The following is a 20,571-nucleotide window of genomic DNA, read 5'->3' as shown; positions in this document are numbered from 1 at the left end:
CCAACTACACTCATCAAACTCTTTGAAACTACTACTCACACTTGTCCCCTTTTCTCTTGTAAAATGGAACTATATGCCTTAATTAATAATGATAGTGATAATGATTATGATGATGATGAGTATATGTGTGAGTATACAGTATATATATATATAAATATATATATATATATATATATATATACATACAAGGTATGTGTAGGCAGTAAACTCTTAAACATACATGGTTACATATGATGGCTAATTCTGGTAAGCTTTTTAGCGGCATTTTGTAAACTTGTGATCTTTTAAATTTCTTGGATTCTAGCAGTAGCTGCTCCACTGGTGAGCATTCTCTATGCTGATGAGATAGTGCTAATTGGCTTTTCCTGAAGTCTGAAGTCTGCATTTTTTGATATTCAAGTTAGGAATGAATAATAAATTGTATGAACAATATATGGTATATACAATGATACTCAGATTAGGAGAGGTCACAGTTCCACTTGGAATGGGAGCAGTGTCAAAGTGGAGAGGCAACGGCTGCATTTAGATTGGACTTCTTCATTCTGACTGGCTGCTGACAGCCTCATACGTGGTTCTGTTTGCCGGTCTTGGGCATTTTAATTGAAGGGGTTAGATCCTTAGTGAGCAAAGTTATGGGAATTGGGAACATTTGCGTGCCGTGGTAATTAGCTAATATTTCTATCATCTCGAAGTTCTCGTCTTTTATGGTGACTCCATGTTCTTGTCTTTATGTGGTTTCTTGGGAACTCCCGCAGAACAGTGACATCTTAGGCCATTAGCTAATTTCACCATTGTGTCTGCCAGTGGAACAGTTGTGCACTGGTGGTGTACAATCAAAACCATGCTCTTGCATTTTCCTAGGTGTGAGTTCTTACTCTCCGGTTCCCAGCAGTGACTGCTATCTGCCCCAAGAGTCCAAGTGCATACGGCAAAGGTGATGACTTCAGCTGCAGGTATGTGCCTCATGGTGTAGGCTCCTCACCACCACCACTTATCAATGGCAGTATGTAGTGACAATAAGGAGTAGCTGTTGTAATACTAATTTCATTAATGATAACTTGACCAAACATAACCATAAAAATCACACTGACATCTTATGCTACAAATTGATGAGTTACCATGGACAGGCTACTTCGTCTTATTCACTGAATAATATTGTCATGTAATAAATCAACATATTCAATATTCATGCAAAAGGCAGTGATGGGATATCACAAACAGTAAAATACAAAACAGCAATAACTGTATTATAATGATAACATATATCATTACCATGAAAAAAATATGGCACCAGTTGTTGCAATGATAATCATGACAGTGAAACCTGCAATGTCGACCGGTAGAATAAATGTGATGAAAGATGATCACAATGTCTATCGTGTGAAATGATGATCGTAGTGATGACACTGATGTAAAGAATGGATGACACTCATGGTGAGCACAGTTGTAATGCAAAATTAGAGAAAATATATCAATGTAATCCTTTAAACTACAGGCACATAATCTCTGGCTGATACTGTATACTGGGAAGGGCAGCTTCTCATTTACTCATGTGCAGCATCACAAGGTTGTGATGGAAGTTAATTGAATTACTGTAGCAAACTCTTTGACCATTAAGACTCTAGCTGCCCATTACTGAAGGTCTCCCTTGTGGGATACCCCGTACTTGACGATGTCAAAATCTCCTCCCATTAGTTAGGCAATACACCCTGTAATCAAACAAGTCATAGCTTGTTATCCCAATAAGGCACTTGTTTAAGTGTCAACCAGGAACCACTCATATGAATTTGACAACCTGCCCCCCACATTTGACAAAGGCACTTTCAGAGTTCATTTGACTTGCCCTACCCTAGACGAGCTACTCTCATGTACTGCTGGCATCATAATAATGAATACTAAAATGATGTGTACTAAAACATTGTTCCACAAACACAGCATTCCAGCATACTGACAGTATTCTGTTTTATGACTGTATTTACTTTCCTCAGATTTAATATCTCTTATTTCTTTCATGCTGTCTTGGCTGTAAATCATTCCTCAGGTGTTCCCTTCTTCTAGAACTTGTCTGTTTCTTTGTGGAGGCCAAGACCACTTAAAATCCACTTATGTTCGTGGATGCAAGACAGCTCCAAGCAGCGGTTATACCCAACAACAAAAGGTCTTTAACTTATAAACAATGTAAGTTCTTATCAAACCTACATGGTCATCTTGGTAAAATTGACAATGATATTTTAAAACATTTTATTCAACGTGTTATGGTGATTCCGATTATAACTGTACATGCTCAATGCCCAAATGCTTTGCCCTTTCAATTACACCCATAATATCATGAGTGTCTAACATTTGAATGGTTGGGTATTAGTCACGGTGACAGAATTGCATCTGGCTGGCACTTTTCTGGTCCTCTTCTTTGTGAGTCACCATAACAGGGTTGTGATCCTCGGTGACTACAGCGTTTAGATAGCTGGTAAAAGACTAGATACCAACAGTTGCTGTAATTCCCTTACTTAACTTATCTGTATGTGCGTGTGTGTGTGATTCACCACCATGGTTTTGGATCACGTGCTGGACTCATAATTGATAGCTATTACCCTCCAGGATGGAAGCTCAGAGGTTATATATGACTGATGTATGGGTAATACTGTGACCTTACACACACACCCAAGTTCCCACCTTCAAGAGTTGGAGTGCTGGCTCACAGCGCAATGATACTGAAATAATTTCAGGCATGGGCAGGATTTGAACTCAGACCGCTTGCATAGTGATTGCGAACATTACCCCTGCGCCATCAATCAGTAAGTGTTGGATCATATGTCTCACAGATGTATGGATATGCATGGTTATGAGTAAACGAAAGAAGTAATTTGGTGAAAAGGAAAGGAGAGAGAGAGAGAGAGTGTTTCCGAGATCCTTGAGCATTCAAGAGATTGGGTAACTGACCTTATGTTCTTTGTTTAATTCACTGTTCCTTCTCAAGTACCTTCTTACACTATCCTACCACTCCTTTCCCCACCCCCTCTATTGGTACACCCTCCCTCTCAACCACTCCATACCCCTTGTCAGTGATGTTTCTTTATCATATGGACAATATTTTTTTCTTCTACTTCATATGCTTCACTTTATGCACCTTTCCTCCTCGCAATTTGTCTCTCACTGTCAATCAAAATGCACTCCATCACCTCTGAAATCACATGGCGATATAGCTAAGCAATTCCCGGCCTGCCTGCCTACCTGCAGCAGATTTATTTTCTTTACATGAGCATTTTTTTCCTGTACATAACATCATAGGTTAAGTTGACATCACAAGATAAGTTCAAGATCAAACTTTTGGTAGATATTTCCTTTTCCATCAGTTGCACTGCGATAATGAGTAGGGTGACGCAGGCTGCTTCAAAGTCACAGGTTGTTGACATGTGAATTTTGTTGCTTGTTTCCGAGTACCAGATACAGTTTCAGTCCGTTTCTTTCTCTTTCTCTCTCCCTTTATCTCTCTCATTCTTCAACAAACAAAACTGCTAGCAGAAATAGTGTCATCTTGTATATCTATTCTGGATGATGCTGAGGGAAGTACATTTACTACCCAAAAATAAAATACACTGAGGTCTGTAACTGTCCTGATTCATCCCAAGAGACAACTTCATGGCACCATGTTCCTCCTAAGATACTGACAGCCCAGCTAAATAGCGTGCACACGTACACAGGTACGCTCACACACACGTGCACGCTCTTGTGTTTATGTTCACTGTATAAAAATAATCGGCACTGTTTTCCATTACACATAATCTACGCCGTAATCTACACCTCTCCTGGCCAAACTTTCTTCTATAAATTTCCATTTCCATCTCCAGCTCCATTTGACAGTCTCGAAGAGTTAGCACTTATCACTATCTCCTTTAGCATTGTAGCCTCTCCTTCCTCTCCCCCCCCAACCTTCCTTCACTTATGTTTATCCTTTCATCCTTCTTTATTTTCTCAGGAGTATTTTCCTCTCTCCCTCGTCTATTCTTTTTTTTTTTTTTTTTTTTTCTGAAACCCCTCTTCTCTGTATATTTTGCAGTGCTGTCCTCTTTCCTTCCTTTATTTTATTTTTTTCTCCAAGTCGGAAGGGTTCTCAGTTATTTTCCTCCCTGGTTAGTGTTATTTTAATGAGGAGTTTCTTCCTCCTTGAGCTGCCACTGTCCTTGCATTTTGCCTCCTTCACCACTCTCTTCATCTTCAGAAGGGAGTTTCATGTCAATGTTCATTCAGTTACCTCCAGTAGAGACATTTCCCTAGGCAGAGGTTAGTTAAATCTTGGCTAGCATGTGGACTCCTACGGAAACCTTTTTTCTTTCTTTTCTAGGAAATGTCACCTTCGTCAGATCACACACACATCACAGCATCTCTCAAGCCCTCTCAATGGTGAGCCTCGAGGAAGTCCTGAATCAAGAGGGGGAAGAGGGTGGGCATCCAGCACCCCTGAGGCACAGGCTTGGCTTGGGTAGGAGACTCAAGCATTCTTGAGGCAGGTCTTGCAGCACTTGATCCTGAAGAACTTGGTGGAACACATGTGACGGAGGCGGCCGCACAGTTTCGAATCCATTCGGTCCTGGCACTCCCGTGCTTGGCCTGCAAGGAGCGGGAAAGGGAAAGGAAAGGGGTCAGGAAGTTGTTCACAGTTGTTATGGAAATATAACATTATAACCTCCGCCACCATCACTACTACCATCATCACTTACCACAGCCACCATTGCCACCACCATCACCATCCGCTGCCACCACTAGCCCCCAGCATCACTGCTATCTCCACCATCACTGCCACCACCACTGCCATCGTCATCCATTATTACAATGAGCATCACCACCAACCCCACCATCATCACTACCTCCACCACCATCCACTGACACCACCACTATCTCCCACCACCATCACCACTGATCACTAACCTTTGAGAGACTCAGGGCACTCTTCTATGTTGCACTTGCGCTTATGGGAGGGCTTCTCCATCTGGCACTCCTCCAAGGCACTCTGGGTCCTGGCGTCAACACACTTGACGTGGCGAATCTGGTAGCCTATCCCACAGGACCTGGTGCACATGCTCCAGGGGCCCTGTTCAGAGGGATCGGGATGTTGTGGGTGCGGAAGTTAGGGAGCCACGAGGGAGTGGCCAAAGATGTTAGAAGAATGAGCGGAAACCACATATGAGACAAGGGTAGAGTAGAAATAAAAGAATGAGTGGTATGAGGTGAGGGGGGAATGGAAAACAAAGGAGGGTAGAGAAATGGGTGGACAAAGAAATTTCGAAATCAGTTATTAGCACTTCACTGCATACATAAATATCTGAGTGCACGCTCAAATGCGTGCATTTCATTCCACCTATTTTGATACGCATATAAATTTGCCAGATATATCAATTATTATATACAAAAATATTTAGAAGAGCAATATATGCCTCTACAAGGATTCTTTTGAGGCCGCAGATAGTTCAAGCCTACTAACAGGAAAGGAAGTGCACGATGGGATCCTTACGAAGATGGTGAGGACCACATGCCCTAAGCGCAAAGTTGATACCTTTGCCTCATGTTCTTTGATTATTGAGCACAGCAATCAGACAGAGGTGCGAAACTCTATGAGATATGAACCTCCTATATTTTGCTTACTGGAGACCAGACTATCAATTAAGAAATGGTGGATACAGAGTCTGGAGAGGTGAGAGAAAATATAAAATGTAGAGTGGCATGATGTTGGAAGTGAAAGATGGCATAACTGTGGATAATGGAATATTGGGAGAAGGTAAGATTAAAAAACAAATCTAAGAATTATAACCCAGGAGAAATATAAAAGAGACTTCATGATAGCATGTCCCCAGTAAGACGAGGGAATGAAATGGGGCTCGGTAACCAAAGACCCTGAGTTGACTGAAACACAATTGCCAGTGCCTGATAGGTGAAAATGATAATGTAATTTTAAATTTACACTGTCAATATGAAAAAAAATGAGAGAAGAAATTTACAGGTAGGGAAGATACAACTTGTGGTATGTGCTTTAACATAGAGTACTAGCATAAGGCAGTGTACCACAGTGTAGTGGCGTGCCCTGACTAGCAGTGATGCTTCCCATACATGGACTTCTTTGTTGCAGCCGACAAGGCCCCTTTTCATACTTATACTAGGTGTAGCATCGTCTTCTCCCTGTGTAGTGAAAGACGGCTGCCCCCACGCCAATTGATACCTGTCTGTCTTCCAGTGCGCACCTGGCACTCCCATGTACACATAACCCCACTGATTAATAAACGCGTAAATCGTCCCCCGCCGCGTTTCACGACCCGTCGCCCGCCACCGTCGCCGACAGGACGTTCCAAAGACTCCGGGCCGCGGCACGCATAAACCCCGCCTACGGCCGCCTGCTTACCTGCGTGTCCTCCGGGTTCCCGCCCAACCGCTTCACCCTACCCGACTCTGTCCCTCCGTATGGGAAGCTCCGGGACGCCCTCTCCGCCGACGGGAAACTGACGCTGTTCAGCTAGCGCATCGTCGTCCCCGCCGCCCTATGGAAGCGCCCACCGACCCCCAAAGACGCCGTCCTCATCGCATCCCATCCCTTGGTGGTGGACCTGCGGTCCTCGTGCGCGAATCCCGCCGCTCACTTCGGCTCGCGAATAGACATACCTCTCGCGATGGTCCTCCGAACACAGTGGGGAAGGGGGAGGTGTGATATGTGTTTTAGTATAGGGTACTACCATATGGCAGGGTAACATAATGTAGTGGCGTGCCCTGACCAGCAGTGACGCTTCCCGTACAAGGACCCCTTTGTTACGGCCGACACGGCCTCTTTTCATATTTATACTAGGTGTAGCATCGTCTTCGCCCTGTGTAGCGAAAGACAGCTGCCCCCACGCCAGTCGATACCCGTCTGTTTTCCCGTGCTTAACTAGCGCTCCCATGTACACATAACCCACTGATTAATAAACGCGTAAATCATCCCCCGGCGCGTTTCACTGTTGCCTCTGCATGCATGATTGAATGCAAGCACAACTAATAAAAATCTCACTTTGTAGAACAGAGAAAGTACTTGAAAAAGTAAATTCGAAGGAGTTAAATGACGCAAAAAAGAATCGTAGAAAGCACTGGAAATATATCTGTAAATATAAATTTATAACACAAGTAGGAAATATAAGTCAAGAAGAGGGGGAGAATCACGCACACACATACACACACGCGTGCACACACATATACTGACTCACTCAGAATTACCGTAATTTCACTCTCCTTACCTTAACCCAAGACACGCAGGGCTTCCCTGTGTCACAAGACTGGGCGTGGTCTGGCCGGGTGTCTGGGTCACATCTCAAACCTTCCGGACACACGACATCTCGACTGATCTCGCCCTCGCCGCAGAGACCCTCACATTCTCCCCAGTCGCCGATCTGCCAGTCTTCGCAGACACCCTGGTGGGGAGAAGGTAACCAAGGGTAGAGGGAATAACGTGAAAAGGAAAATGTTGAATGGCACTCCGGGTCCTATTGACGATTCTTGGGGGGTCTCAGGGACCTTGAGCTACCAACTGGATATCTCATAATATCCTAAGAGACCTAAGTTACCTAACAGGCAACTAATGATAATGAACAAAAAATCACCGATAGAATTAAATTTGTAATAATTGGATTATTCCTTAAACATCAGTTGGGTTTACAAAATAAATCATTACAGTGGACTAGATCTAGATAGCTTTCGAAGAAGTTAATATTTTCTGACAAAACTTATTGATATTACTTTGACAATTTTAAGGATGAACCATGTTTGTATGGATTAGATCACATGCCTACACGATTATCACGATGTGAAAATATATATATATTAATTAGATGGATTGCCTTAATTCTAGGCCTCTCACACATTAGGTCAGCTTTCCGCGAAGAAATAGTGTCCCACTCAATCCCGAGCCAATAAAGTCTGTGTGGGAGCGAGGGCAGACCCGTCCCAGTCCACCCGGAACTCCACGTCCACCAACACTCTCAGAGCCACCGAGATGTCGGCCGATGCACCCTCCCCGGTGGGCAAATGCATCAAATAGCCGTCTAGGTACATGAATGTGGAGACGCTTGCTTCCGTCCAGCGTACGCCTACCACTCTCACTAGTTTCGTGAAGATCCTCGGGGTAAGCGAGAGTCCGAAAGGGAGTATGCGAGGCCGAGTTCGTTTCCGAGCGACATCGTCCGTGGGCGTTAGTCAAGAGGCTTCGTCCTGGGTGAAGACGTTCCCTGAGCGTCTCCCGCTAAGACGGGCCTGGACCCTCGGTATGTATCCAACTCACCCCAAGTCTTCCCGCGGGAAGTCCTCGAAGCCCGAGGCGAGCGTCCTCATCCAATAGTGTGCTATGGCAGTTTGTGACGTCTCATAACCCACAAGCTGACTTCCATATGTTTAATACCTAGTGACATCATGTGATTATACTGTGACGTCAACGGATTTAATCATGGCGTCATAGGATCGCCTCGTGACGTCACAGGGACACAAACTGACGTCATAGGACTACATCGTGACGTCATCTTATCACATAATGACGTCATCTTATCATACCGGGTGAAAAGTCCCAAGTTTGGAGGAGTGCCACCGCCACGCCCTTGGGCTAAGGCTGTTCATACCTACGTTCCTTTGTACTTTGTCCGACTCTTTACCTGTGAGGCAAGTTTGGACCAAATCGGTCACCTTTGAGATTTTTTGGATTTTGGGTCATTATGGTCACCTGCTCAGATTTACCCGCCATATCACCCACAGGTCGAGGGCGTCTACGACTGCCGTGGAGTCCAATTTGACACCACTCAGGGATACGGTATGGGTGCCACAGGCCCAAAAGTGAATACTGGGTGAAAAGGCCCAAGTTTGGAGGGGTGCCACCGCCACGCCCTTGGGCTAAGGCTGTTGATGTCTACCTTCCTTTTTACTTTGTCCGACTGTCTACCTGTGAGGCAAGTTTGGACCAAATCGGACACCTTCGGATTTTGGGCAAAATTCGTATGGTTTCTCCATTGAGATTTTTTGGATTTTTGGTCATATTGGTCACCTGCTCAGATTTACCCGCCATATCACCCACAGGTCGAGGGCGTCCACGGGTACCGTGGAGTCCAATTTTGACACCACTCAGGGATACGGTATGGGTGCCACAGGCCCAAAAGTGAATACTGGGTGAAAAGGCCAAAATTTGGAGGGGTGCCACCGCCACGCCCTTGGGCTAAGGCTGCTTATGTCTACCTTCCTTTGTACTTTGTCCGACTGTCTACCTGTGAGGCAAGTTTGGACGATATCGGTCACCTTCGGATTTTGGGCAAAATTCGTATGGTTTCTCTTTTGAGATTTTTTGGATTTTGGGTCATTTTGGTCACCTGCTCATATTTACCCGCCATATCACCCACAGGTCGATGGAGTCCACGGCTGCCGTGGAGTCCAATTTGACACCACTCAGGGATACGGTATGGGTGCCACAGGCCCAAAAGTGAATACTGGATGAAAAGGCCCAAGTTTGGATGGGTGCCACCGCCACGCCCTTGGGCTAAGGTTATTCATGTCTACCTTCCTTTGTACTTTGTCCGACTCTCTACCTGTGAGGCAAGTTTGGACCAAATGGGTCACCTACGGATTTTGGTCAAAATTCGTATGGTCCTTTGAGATTTTTTGGATTTTGGGTCATATTGGTCACCTGCTCAGATTTATCCGCCATATCACCCACAGGTCGAGGGCGTCCACGGGTGCCGTGGAGTCCAAGTTGACACCATTCAGGGATATTGTATGGGTGCCACAGACCCAGAAGTGAATACTGGGTGTGGGACCGCCACGCCCTGTGGCTAAGACTGTTTATGTCTACCTTCCTCCGTACTTTGTCCGTCTCTCTACCTGTGAGGCAAGTTTGGACCAAATCGGTCACCATCGGATTTTGTGCAAAGATCGTATGGTTTCTCCTTTGAGATTTTTTGGATTTTGGGTCATATTGGTCACCTGCTGAGATTTACCCGCCATATCACCCACAGGTCGAGGGCGTCCACGGGTGCCGTGGAGTCCAAGTTGACACCACTCAGGGATACTGTATGGGTGCCACAGACCCAGAAGTGAATACTGGGTGAAAAGGCTCAAGTTTGGAGGGGGGGCACCGCCATGCCCTTGGGCTAAGATTGTTGATGTCTACCTTCCTTTGTACTTTGTCCGACTCTCTACATGTGAGGCAAGTTTGGACCAAATCGGTCACCTTCGGATTTTGGGCAAAATTCGTATGGTTTCTCCTTTGAGATTTTTTGGATTATGGGTCATATTGGTCACCTGCTCAGATTTACCCGTCATATCACCCACAGGTCGAGGGCGTCCACGGGTGCCGTGGAGTCCAATTTGACACCACTCAGGGATATGGTATGGGTGCCACAGGCCCAAAAGTGAATACTGGGTGAAAAGGCCCAAATTTGGAGGGGTGCCACCGCCACGCCTTGGGCTAAGGCTATGTCTACCTTCCTTTGTACTTTGTCCGACTCTCTACATGTGAGGCAAGTTTGGACCAAATCGGTCACCTTCGGAATTTGGTGAAAATTCGTATGGTTTCTCCTTTGAGATTTTTTGGATTTTGGGTCATATTGGTCACCTGCTGAGATTTACCCGCCATATCACCCACAGATCGTGGTTGTCCACGGCTGCCGTGGAGTCAAATTTGACACCACTCAGGGATACGGTATGGGTGCTACAGGCCCAAAAGTGAATACTGGGTGAAAAGGCCCAAGTTTGGAGGGGTGCCACCGCCACGCCCTTGGGCTAAGGCTGTTGATGTCTACCTTCCTTTGTACTTTGTCCGACTCTCTACCTGTGAGGGAAGTTTGGACCAAATCGGTCACCTTCGGATTTTTTGCAAAATTCATATGGTTTCTCCTTTGAGATTTTTTGGATTTTGGGTCATTTTGGTCACCTGCTCAGATTTACCCGTCATATCACCCACAGGTCGAGGGCGTCCACGGGTGCCGTGTAGTCCAATATGACACCACTCAGGGATACGGTATTTCCCCCCAAATTCCATGGGGCCCCTTTGAGATTTTTTTGGTTTTGGGTCATTTTGGTCACCTCCACCGATTTAGCCGCTATGACATCCACAGGTCCGGGGCGGCCTGGGATGCCCTGCAGTGCAATGGCACACCAGTCAGGCGCACGGTATCCCTGCCACAGGCATAAACGTCAAAAGGCCGAACTTTGGATGGCTCTGACGGCCACACCCTTGGTCTCAGGATTCCGCTGTCTACGGTGATGTGCACCCTGTCCCACTGTGTACTTGTGGCGCAAGTTTGGACCAAATCGCTGACCTTCGGATTTCCCCCCAAATTCCATGGGGTACCCCCTTTGAGATTTTTTTGGTTTTGGGTCATTTTGGTCAACTCAACCGAATTCACTTTTGGGCCTGTGGCACCCATACCGTATCCCTGAGTGGTGTCAAATTGGACTCCACGGCACCCGTGGACTCCATCGACCTGTGGGTGATATGGCGGGTAAATATGAGCAGGTGACCAAAATTACCCATAATACAAATAATCTCAGAGGACCATATGAATTTTGCCCAAAATCCGAAGGTGACCGATTTGGTCCAAACTTGCCTCACAGGTAGACAGTCGGACAAAGTACAAAGGAAGGTAGACATAAGCAGCCTTAGCCCAAGGGCGTGGCGGTGGCACCCCTCCAAATTTTGGCCTTTTCACCCAGTATTCACTTCTGGGCCTGTGGCACCCATACCGTATCCCTGAGTGGTGTCAAAATTGGACTCCACGGTACCCGTGGACGCCCTCGACCTGTGGGTGATATGGCGGGTAAATCGGAGCAGGTGACCAATATGACCAAAAATCCAAAAAATCTCAAAGGAGAAACCATACGAATTTTGCCAGAAATCCGAAGGTGACCGATTTGGTCCAAACTTGCCTCACATGTAGAGATACAGACAAAGTACAAAAAAAGGTAGACATGAACAGCCTTAGCCAAAGAGCGTGGCGGTGGCACCAATCCAAACTTTGGCCTTTTCACCCAGTATTCACTTTTGGTCCTGTGGCACCCATACCGTATCCCTGAGTGGTGTCAAATTGGACTTCACGGTACCCGTGGACGCCCTCGACCTGTGGGTGATATGGCGGGTAAATCTGAGTATGTGACCAGAATGACCCAAAATCCAAAAAATCTCAAAGGAGAAACCATTCGAATTTTGCCCAAAATCCGAAGGTGACCGATTTGGTCCAAACTTGCCTCACAGGTAGAGTGTCAGACAAAGTACAAAGGAAGGTAGACATAAACAGCCTTAGCCTAAGGGCGTGGCGGTGGCACCCCTCCAAACTTGGGCCTTTTCACCCAGTATTCACTTTTAGGCCTGTGGCACCCATACCGTATCCCTGAGTGGTGTCATATTGGACTCCACGGCACCCGTGGACGCCCTCGACCTGTGGGTGATATGGCGGGTAACTCTAAGCAGGTCACCAAAATGACCCAAAATCCAAAAAATCTCAAAGGAGAAACCATACGAATTTTGCCCAAAATCCGAAGGTGACCGATTTGGTCCAAACTTGCCTCACAGGTAAAGAGTCGGACAAAGTACAAAGAAAGGTAGACATAAACAGCCTTAGCCCAGGGGCGTGGCGGTGGCACCCGTCCAAACTTAAATGTCTTATTGAGCCACGTGATATGAAGAGCTGAAATTTACCTCTGTCAATATGAACAAGGAAAATTTAGAATGAACATAGCAAAGCTCAATGTTGAGAAACTACTAGGGACTGATGGTTGTTACACAAGAATTCTAAAGGAAATGAATTTCAAAATTGTTATTTCTGGAGAAATTGCAAAGAATCATCGGCTTTTTGGGCTCTGTACGATCAGTTGCTCCTGAGGCCTTGTCACATACTCCGGAATGATACAGGGACTTTTTATTTATTTACTTTTTTTTTTTTTTTTAACCTCTTTACAAGTCAAATTCTCGCACGCAGGATCGGATGCCTAATGTATGATGCATTACACTACTTGTGTTATGAAATATAAAGTCACTGCTGTATTACTCGTTCTCTTTCATTCTGAGTAATAATAAACACAGAAAACGTGATCAGACCATCAATAGAATTCGGGAGTCACTCACCTACAACTACAAAATAAATATAATCAATACGCCTACGTATGCGTCATCGTATGGACTAGGTCAATTCCGAATATCTCATTAGAATAAGATACAGATGAGAGAAGTAATATTTTGATATGTAAATAAACAATATTGCTGAATATCACGCAGTCAATGAATGGAATAAAATTCTCGCCGAGGCAGCAGCAGGAAAAAAAAAAAATCACCTGTACATACACCTAAGCGATGCACTTTAACACTTCTCTGTTGCTTCTTTTGAGATATTTACTTCTTTGTTCTTATTTTTTTCTGGATCCGGCCTAATCTTGGGCCGAAGGTTCACCTGCCGCCACTCATACTTTGATTTTTATAATAAAATTAATTACACTCACTGGCAGGCACTGGCGCCGTCAGACTCACCTGGGAGCAGGTCTTCGTGTCATTCGGGGCGACGGAAGCACAGGAATCGGGGGCCACTGTGGCCCCGGCCTGCAGGTCCACACATTCCACGGGTCTGTGTTGAATTCCTTGGCCACACCATGTAGAGCACTAAAGGGTCGGGTGGGGAGGGCGAAAGAACCACAAATGACAAAAACGAGATCAAGAAGGAGAGGATGTAAAATGTGGATAGAGGACAAGCAAGAGTTTGATATGGATAAGTGAGGTCAAAGGTGTGTACGGGTGATATGTAAGGGTGTGAATCAGTGAAAAAGTGTATAGTAACCTGTATACATCATAAGTAGGTGGCAACATAATACACATAACACTTATTTTTTCACGTTCTTTTGTGTATTTTTGCTGGTGTTTCCAGGGGATAGAGCTGCATCATGCTACTATACGGGACCTCCCTAGCCCTTTTATGTCATACATTATTCATATTACTGCAGAATGCAAGATACGTGTTCATTAAGTCAGCTTATACTTACCTCAGACCAATTGCCGACTCTCCATCTGAAAACCTCCTCTTCCTCCTCCTCTTTTTGGAACATCTCCTCTTCTTCCATCTTCCTGATTTCCTCTTCCATCTCTTCCTGCAACTTCCGCAGCACATCATCATCTAATATACCCTTCATTGGAGACTCCTCCTCCTCCTCCATTTCCTGTTTCTTCTCCAATTTCTTCTTCTCTTCCTCCAATTTCTTTTCCTCCTCTATTTTTTTCTTTTTCTCTTCCATTTTTTGTTTCTCCTCCAGCTTTTTCTTCTCCTCCATCTTTTCTTCTTCCTTCTCGGCGATCCTTTTGAGAACCCGCACGGCTTTTTTTCCTGTGTGAATCTTGACTTTCTTGGTCTCCTGAGCTCTCTTCTTGTTCTTCCTTCGGATAATCTCGATGACCTCGATCTCCTCCAGGGGTATTTTGTCTTCCGCAATACCCATCGGCCGCTCCTCTTCAAGGGGAAGACTATTGTCTTCCTCCTTCTCCTCCTCCTCCTCCTCATGCTCCCTGTCGGGAATTCCGATGTTAGTTTCGTCTTCGCTGATGATGTCATCGGCTCCGGCGGGATCTTCAGGCGCAGCCGGTCTGGAACCTCGCAAACCGGTCAATTCGGGTTTGATCTCCTGAGGTTTAGGCTCTGTTGCCTCCTCTTCTTGGGAGTCTTTGTGATCCTTCATCACGCCCTCCTCGTCCTCCTTCCCTGCTTCTTCCGCACTTCCTCCTTCATCTTTCTTTGGAACCTCCGAGTTACTTTCTTCTTCCTGGCGGATTCCTCTCAGGTCTGGTACAGGACTATCTCCTTTCTCTTCCACCTCTTCCTTCTCCTCCCCGGACATTTGTTCTGTGTCGCCTGCTGGAAGAACTTCTCCATCCATTCTTTCTCCTTGTGGTGGGGCAACAACCTTTTCTTTCCCCTCCTCCACCTCTTCATCTCCTTTCTCAATCTCATTCTCGTCCTCTCCTGCGTTTATTGCCACGTCCTTATCAGACTCATTTAGCGTTGGTCTTACGCCCTTAGGCAGCGGAGGGGGTAGTGAAGATGATGTTGATGATTCTTCCTTGTCTGACTTCGGCGAATCATCGTCGACGTCTCCGTCAGGTCCTTCTACTGTTCCATTCTTTCGATCTTGAATGGCATCATCTCCTTCCAACATGATCTTTTCACCATTCTTCTCTTCCGTCTCCCCCTTCTTTGCCTTTTCCTCCGACTCCTCCATCTCAGTTTGTTCTCCTTCCGCGTCGATACTCGATGTACCATTTGATGACATCAGAATGGTCGGTGCGGCCGTGAAGGCGGGTGCTGCAACTAACGTCGGCGAGGTGGACAACACATCGGGAGACGTCGAGTCCTCTTTCTTTACTCCGCCTCTTCCTTTCTTCCACTTCTTTACTTCAAAGGCGCCAGGTTTTCCCTTCTCTTCCCATCCTCCCGTTTCTAGCCGCGTCTCTTCAGCCTTACTGGAGGAGCTGCTGTCCACGCAGGTGCCGTTGCACTCCCGTATGCTCATGGGCTCATCGCGCTCCCGGCACGCGATCCCGTCCTCACACCACACGGAGCGCAGCTGGACACCTTCGCCGCCGCAATCCGAGGAACACTGCGGGGGCATCGGAAAGGAAGAAGGAGAATTAGAATACATTTATGATGTGTGCGTGCCCATATGTGCTTACGAATACGCATTAATGGTTTAGAAATATAAACTTTGTAGGATAACCCAGTAAATATTAAGAACTATGGATATTTATTCAACCAAGCGTGATGAATTACAATAAAAATGTGAATGTATTTATCTAATTCTAAATGCAGTTGTGTGTGGTGTGTCTGCTTGTGTGTGTGTGTGTGTGTGTATGTGTGTTGTTTGTGTGTGTGTGTGTGTGTAGCGTACCTCTGACCACTCAGCGGTCTTCCAGACTCCGCAGGTGATGTTCCCACACTGCCGCTGCTCCGGCGGCTTGGTCAGAGGGTCGCAGTCTCCGCTTGGCAGGAGACAAGTGACGGTACGGGACTCCAACTCACAAGGATCTGATCCGCACGTCTGGGGGGCCGGGAGAGAAGAAGCAGATTATGGAATGTGTAGCACATATTCACTACGCCATGTGGGAAGTGTACATACTTAAGACGAAGTGCTGTCACGGTCAGTATCCTTCAGAATTCGGTTGGCACGCGTCTCCCCTCAGGAGTGCTTCGCTCGGTTTTCTCCCGAAATATTTCAACCCCCTTTTTTGTGCAATTACGTATCACAAGAGTCACCCAGAATGTTCTTTATTTCCCTCCCCTGTGAGGCTCTTGAACTGACTTCATCCTGATGCTTCGCCGCCTGTCTATCACTTGAATCCTTTCATAAAGGGAAAGAGTCTGCACCGACACTTGACTTTGATTTCTTTTACCTACTTTTCCGGGTGACCTATTCAAAGCACATTCCCATATTACCCACAAATGAAAGTCACTCGACAACCGCTGAAATATCAGCACCCCGAAGATCGTCCTGCCTCCCGTCAGAGGCAGGCATTGCGGCAAAGTGCCCCCGAAGACTCAAAACTCTCCGCATTCTCAAGTCTCTCACCCTTCACATTCATATTCAACTTGCCAACATCATAATAAGGCATTGTAGTAGATGTCACCGCCCGTAAGAGCGTGCTAGATGACTTAAGCCTAGGTTATAGGGAGAAAATGGAGATCGAGAAATGGTTAAGAAACGCTGTAAAGAATTGAGCAAATATGTGAAGTTAGATCACCAATAGCTAAGTAATACTCACATCTTCCCAGGGGCCGACAATCCAGGTGCGCCGGAGGGGACAGGGATCAGCCTCAGGGCATTTCTCGATCTCGTGGGGCTTCTCGTCGGATTCGCAGTCCGAGTCCAACAAAGCCATTTGTTCAGTCGGCCCGAAGGACCTCACGCACATGACGCTTCTCCGCCGTAGGCCTCCTGACCCACACGTGGTTGAACAAGGCTGCCAAGGGCCTATGATTAAAAAAAAACATTTTGATTGAAAAAATATTAATAAATAAAATTAAAATGACCAAAAAAAATTATATTAATATTGTTAGAAGTCCTCACTCCCGGTTACTCTTCCCGCCCTCACCTCTTCTCTGGCCGTCCCACGACCTTACTGACCCGCAAGTGGTCTCATGGGACAAGCTCGCGACCCCCTCTTCCAACCGCGTGACTCGACCCAGAGCTTCCTTGAGGCCCACGGGTCGAACAAAGCCTCCTTGAGGACACACGTGCATTACCAGGATTGGTCAGCGATGACTAACCTGCACCTCGGCCAGCCACGTGATAATGAACACTGGATTCATTGAGGAACGTATACCTTCTGTCTTCCTGAGTCACCAACGTCAGAACATTTTGCCTCCGACTTCCCACGCATCACACTTGACCTCACACCAATTAGGAGCACGGGTCATGACTTGCCCGTGTATATAAAGGGCGTACGAATGCCGAAGATTGAGATTGCCTCGGAGCATCATACGTGGGCCTGGCTCCCTGCTCCTTGCTTTCTTATCTCCTCCCCCCTCCCCCGCAAGCAGACCAAGATGGGACATGAAACTTACAGTCATCTCTCTCACCGTCCCCTCCCCCTTTTCTCGCCCTTAGAAGCGAGCTATCATTATTGGCGCCCAACATTTATTTCTAAATAAACAAACAAATTCTCTCCATCAGAATTTTCTTCAATCCACCTAATATAAATGAATAATAATAAATAACAATAGCAAAATAGTAAAAACAATAATGATAATAAAGATAACAATAGTGATAACAATATTGGTAATAATGATAACTATAATATGCTAATATTAATATTACTACTAATAATAATGATGTTTATAATAATAATAATAATAATAAATATAATAATAGAAATAATAATAATTGTAATAATAATAGTAATAATAATGATAACAATGACAATAAAAAGAAACAAATGGAAGAATAAATGAATAAATAGAAAAAATCACTATAAGTTTTATTGTTCCTTCTTTCTAATGTGATTCACAACTATCTCCTTATCCATATCTATGACTCTTCAAGGACAGAAGCGATCATTCGTGACAACAAAGCACTAATACTCCCATGGGGACTCCATTGATGCCGCCCTACCAGTAGTAAATTAGGTTACCGACCTCTCGCTCACCTTAGTTTGTGTGTGTGTGTGTGTGTGTGTGTGTGTGTGTGTGTGTGTGTGTGTGTGCGCGCATAGGTGTGAGTGTGTGCATGCGTTTGTGTGTGCGTGCACCCGTGTGTGTGGGGGAGGGCGTGTGGGGGTGTATCTGTGAGTGTGCGTGCGTATGTGTGGGGGTATCTGTACGGTATGTGTGTATGTATCTGTGTGTGTGTGTGTGTGTGTGTGTGTGTGTGTGCGCGCGTAAAATAAGTAAATGAATGAATAAATAAAAATAGGTAGATAATTAAATTAATAGATAAACAAATTAATTAAGTAATAGATGAATAAGAAAATAAATAAATGAATAAATAAACACATAGACGAATAACTAGATTAGTAAACTGTCGAAGTGTCAACTTATATTCCTGTCACTCACCAAGATGCGGCACAAGGACAGTTTGCCGTCCATTCGCGAGGAAGAACTGAGAAACTTTACTTACCAGCCCACCACCATGCAGGGCAAGCGTGGTCGTTACAACTCCGCGACATGTCGCGCGGTTTGGCCACGTGGCGGCAGTATCGGTCCTCTACTAAGCCAGCTTCCTGTTCGAGGCATCGCACCCGAGATACCTGCAACAGACGCAATCAAACACCAGAGTTTATCGGACGACTTGGGAGCAGATTCACGAGAGGCGCTATTTAAAATAGTATTCAAGAACACCGGGAAGAAATGTAGTGACACATTTGTGCGAAATGCACGAAGAACTCGCAATCAGAATTAAAAAGGAAACTAAGAAGAAAGTTAACTTTCTGTATTTCGACTAATAGCTATAGCTCTCTTCAGGAAAGTACCTTTAGCTATTAGCCGAAATATAGAATTTTTATTTTTTTTCTTAGTTTCCTTTTTAATTCCGACTGTGGGTTCCTCGTGAGTATTCAAGAAGTTTAAGGATGATCCTCGAAAGGCTTAGAGTAGTATGAGGAGAACAAAATGACGTTAGTATAGCCAGGGTATTGTGGTAGTTAGTGCCTGAAGACGTCGTTAGATGGCTTATGATTTCCTTCAATTTCGTGGCATATCACTGTACAGTATATATTTTATTGTGGTTGACACCATGAGAATTAATTACAGGATCGAACTGTTTGAACGAGATCTCCAATGATTGGCATCCTGCCCAGTAGGTTTATATTTCATTCAGAATCGTCTGTGGTAGTGAGTAAAGTAATGCGAGAAAAAGGAAAGACTCTGGAAGACTACAAAAATGTCAACAAGATGTGGCGAACGGTGGTTGCAAGGTCAACAGTATCATTAGACAGGAATGTTGACGACAGCGATGTATCATTGCCTTCACTACTATGCACCACACCGTAAATGGATGTGGTACAATTGTGTTAGATTTTAAGCTCCTTTAAAGTAACCAGACCCTGGCAGTACCTGTGTTGCTACAATCTGTGTAGTACTTTATTTTGAAAAGAAAAAAGTAGTGACGTATGTGTCTTTAATTCGTATCTATTGTGATACCGTTGGGACCAGTATGAGTGTTGGGCATGGCAAGTGGTAATGGACATTAAACTGGCTAGTGTAGGCCTCATGGTCTCTTGTAGTCTCTTCATTCTTATGTTCTTATGTCTTCAACGGGGTTAATATTCGTTAAAGTAATCTTAATGCTGGACACACATTCTGTATCCCAATAAACCAAACGAGAGGCACCTTTTACTTTCTTACCTGAGTTCCAGATCCGCAGGTCACAGAACAGACGTCCCAGTCGGCGTGGGCCCAGTCGAACACGGGCGTGTACGTGACGTTCTCGTGCGGGATCGTGTACTCCCAACGGACGCCCGGATTGTTCGTTTGAAACAGCAACTGCCACACCACAGCAGGGTCGGGAAGAGAGGGAGTTAGCTTAGTAGAACGGCATGTATACGCTATAGCAGTGGTTCTTAACCTTTTTCAGTGACTGTACCCTTTGATGTCTCAGAAAAATTCTCGTACCACCATCCATTACAAATACTATGCAAACATATGAAAAGGATTAGTGATAACTTCGCTTTGCTTTCTCATGGTAAATATACAGCACCTTTGCACTGGCTATCATGTCTCGTACCCCCAGATTTAAGGTTTCGTTCTCCTTTGGGGGTACAGGTACCCCAGGTTAAGATCCACTGCGTTATAGTCATTCATTGGTCATTATACTTTCTTGCCCTCAAGCAAAAGAAAACGCATGCGTGTTCAATACAGTCGCACTAGACATGTTGTCTGTGTATGTTAGCGCCATCCATATATAAATGTTTCACATTTCTGTAGTGGTATTTTGTATTTATGTTTTGTATTTCGGCGTGTGTAATATGTATGGGTATTTTTGTGAAATGATATTTGCAGTGTGATAGTTCGTCATTCGTTTGTAAGTGGTCTTTCGAACCTGATTCGAGCCACCACA

General features: G+C 45.2%; 1 protein-coding gene across 4 annotated transcripts in view; it reads right to left on the bottom strand.

Moving 5' to 3' along the window:
• Positions 1–4,349: 4,349 nt before the first annotated feature.
• AdamTS-B (ADAM metallopeptidase with thrombospondin type 1 motif B) overlaps positions 4,350–20,571 on the bottom strand; it is a 187,502-nt gene continuing 171,280 nt past the window's right edge. For all 4 annotated transcript variants that reach the window (XM_076213340.1, XM_076213339.1, XM_076213341.1 and 1 more), the window contains exons 17-25: positions 19,860–19,997; positions 18,634–18,763; positions 16,781–16,989; positions 15,910–16,059; positions 14,017–15,621; positions 13,511–13,639; positions 7,254–7,427; positions 4,927–5,089; positions 4,350–4,608 (exon numbers count right to left, since the gene is read on the bottom strand). In XM_076213340.1, the coding sequence (XP_076069455.1) occupies positions 4,490–4,608; positions 4,927–5,089; positions 7,254–7,427; positions 13,511–13,639; positions 14,017–15,621; positions 15,910–16,059; positions 16,781–16,989; positions 18,634–18,763; positions 19,860–19,997 (2,817 nt within the window). In that variant the 3' untranslated portion in view covers positions 4,350–4,489. The remainder of the gene's footprint in view (positions 4,609–4,926; positions 5,090–7,253; positions 7,428–13,510; positions 13,640–14,016; positions 15,622–15,909; positions 16,060–16,780; positions 16,990–18,633; positions 18,764–19,859; positions 19,998–20,571) is intronic.

This window comes from Oratosquilla oratoria, chromosome 31, assembly GCF_046742065.1.
Source record: "Oratosquilla oratoria isolate Oo_2021 chromosome 31, ASM4674206v1, whole genome shotgun sequence".
Taxonomy (NCBI): Eukaryota; Metazoa; Arthropoda; class Malacostraca; order Stomatopoda; family Squillidae; genus Oratosquilla; species Oratosquilla oratoria.
The sequence above is the reverse complement of the archived record's forward strand: the minus strand, read 5'-3'. Positions and strand labels throughout refer to the sequence as shown.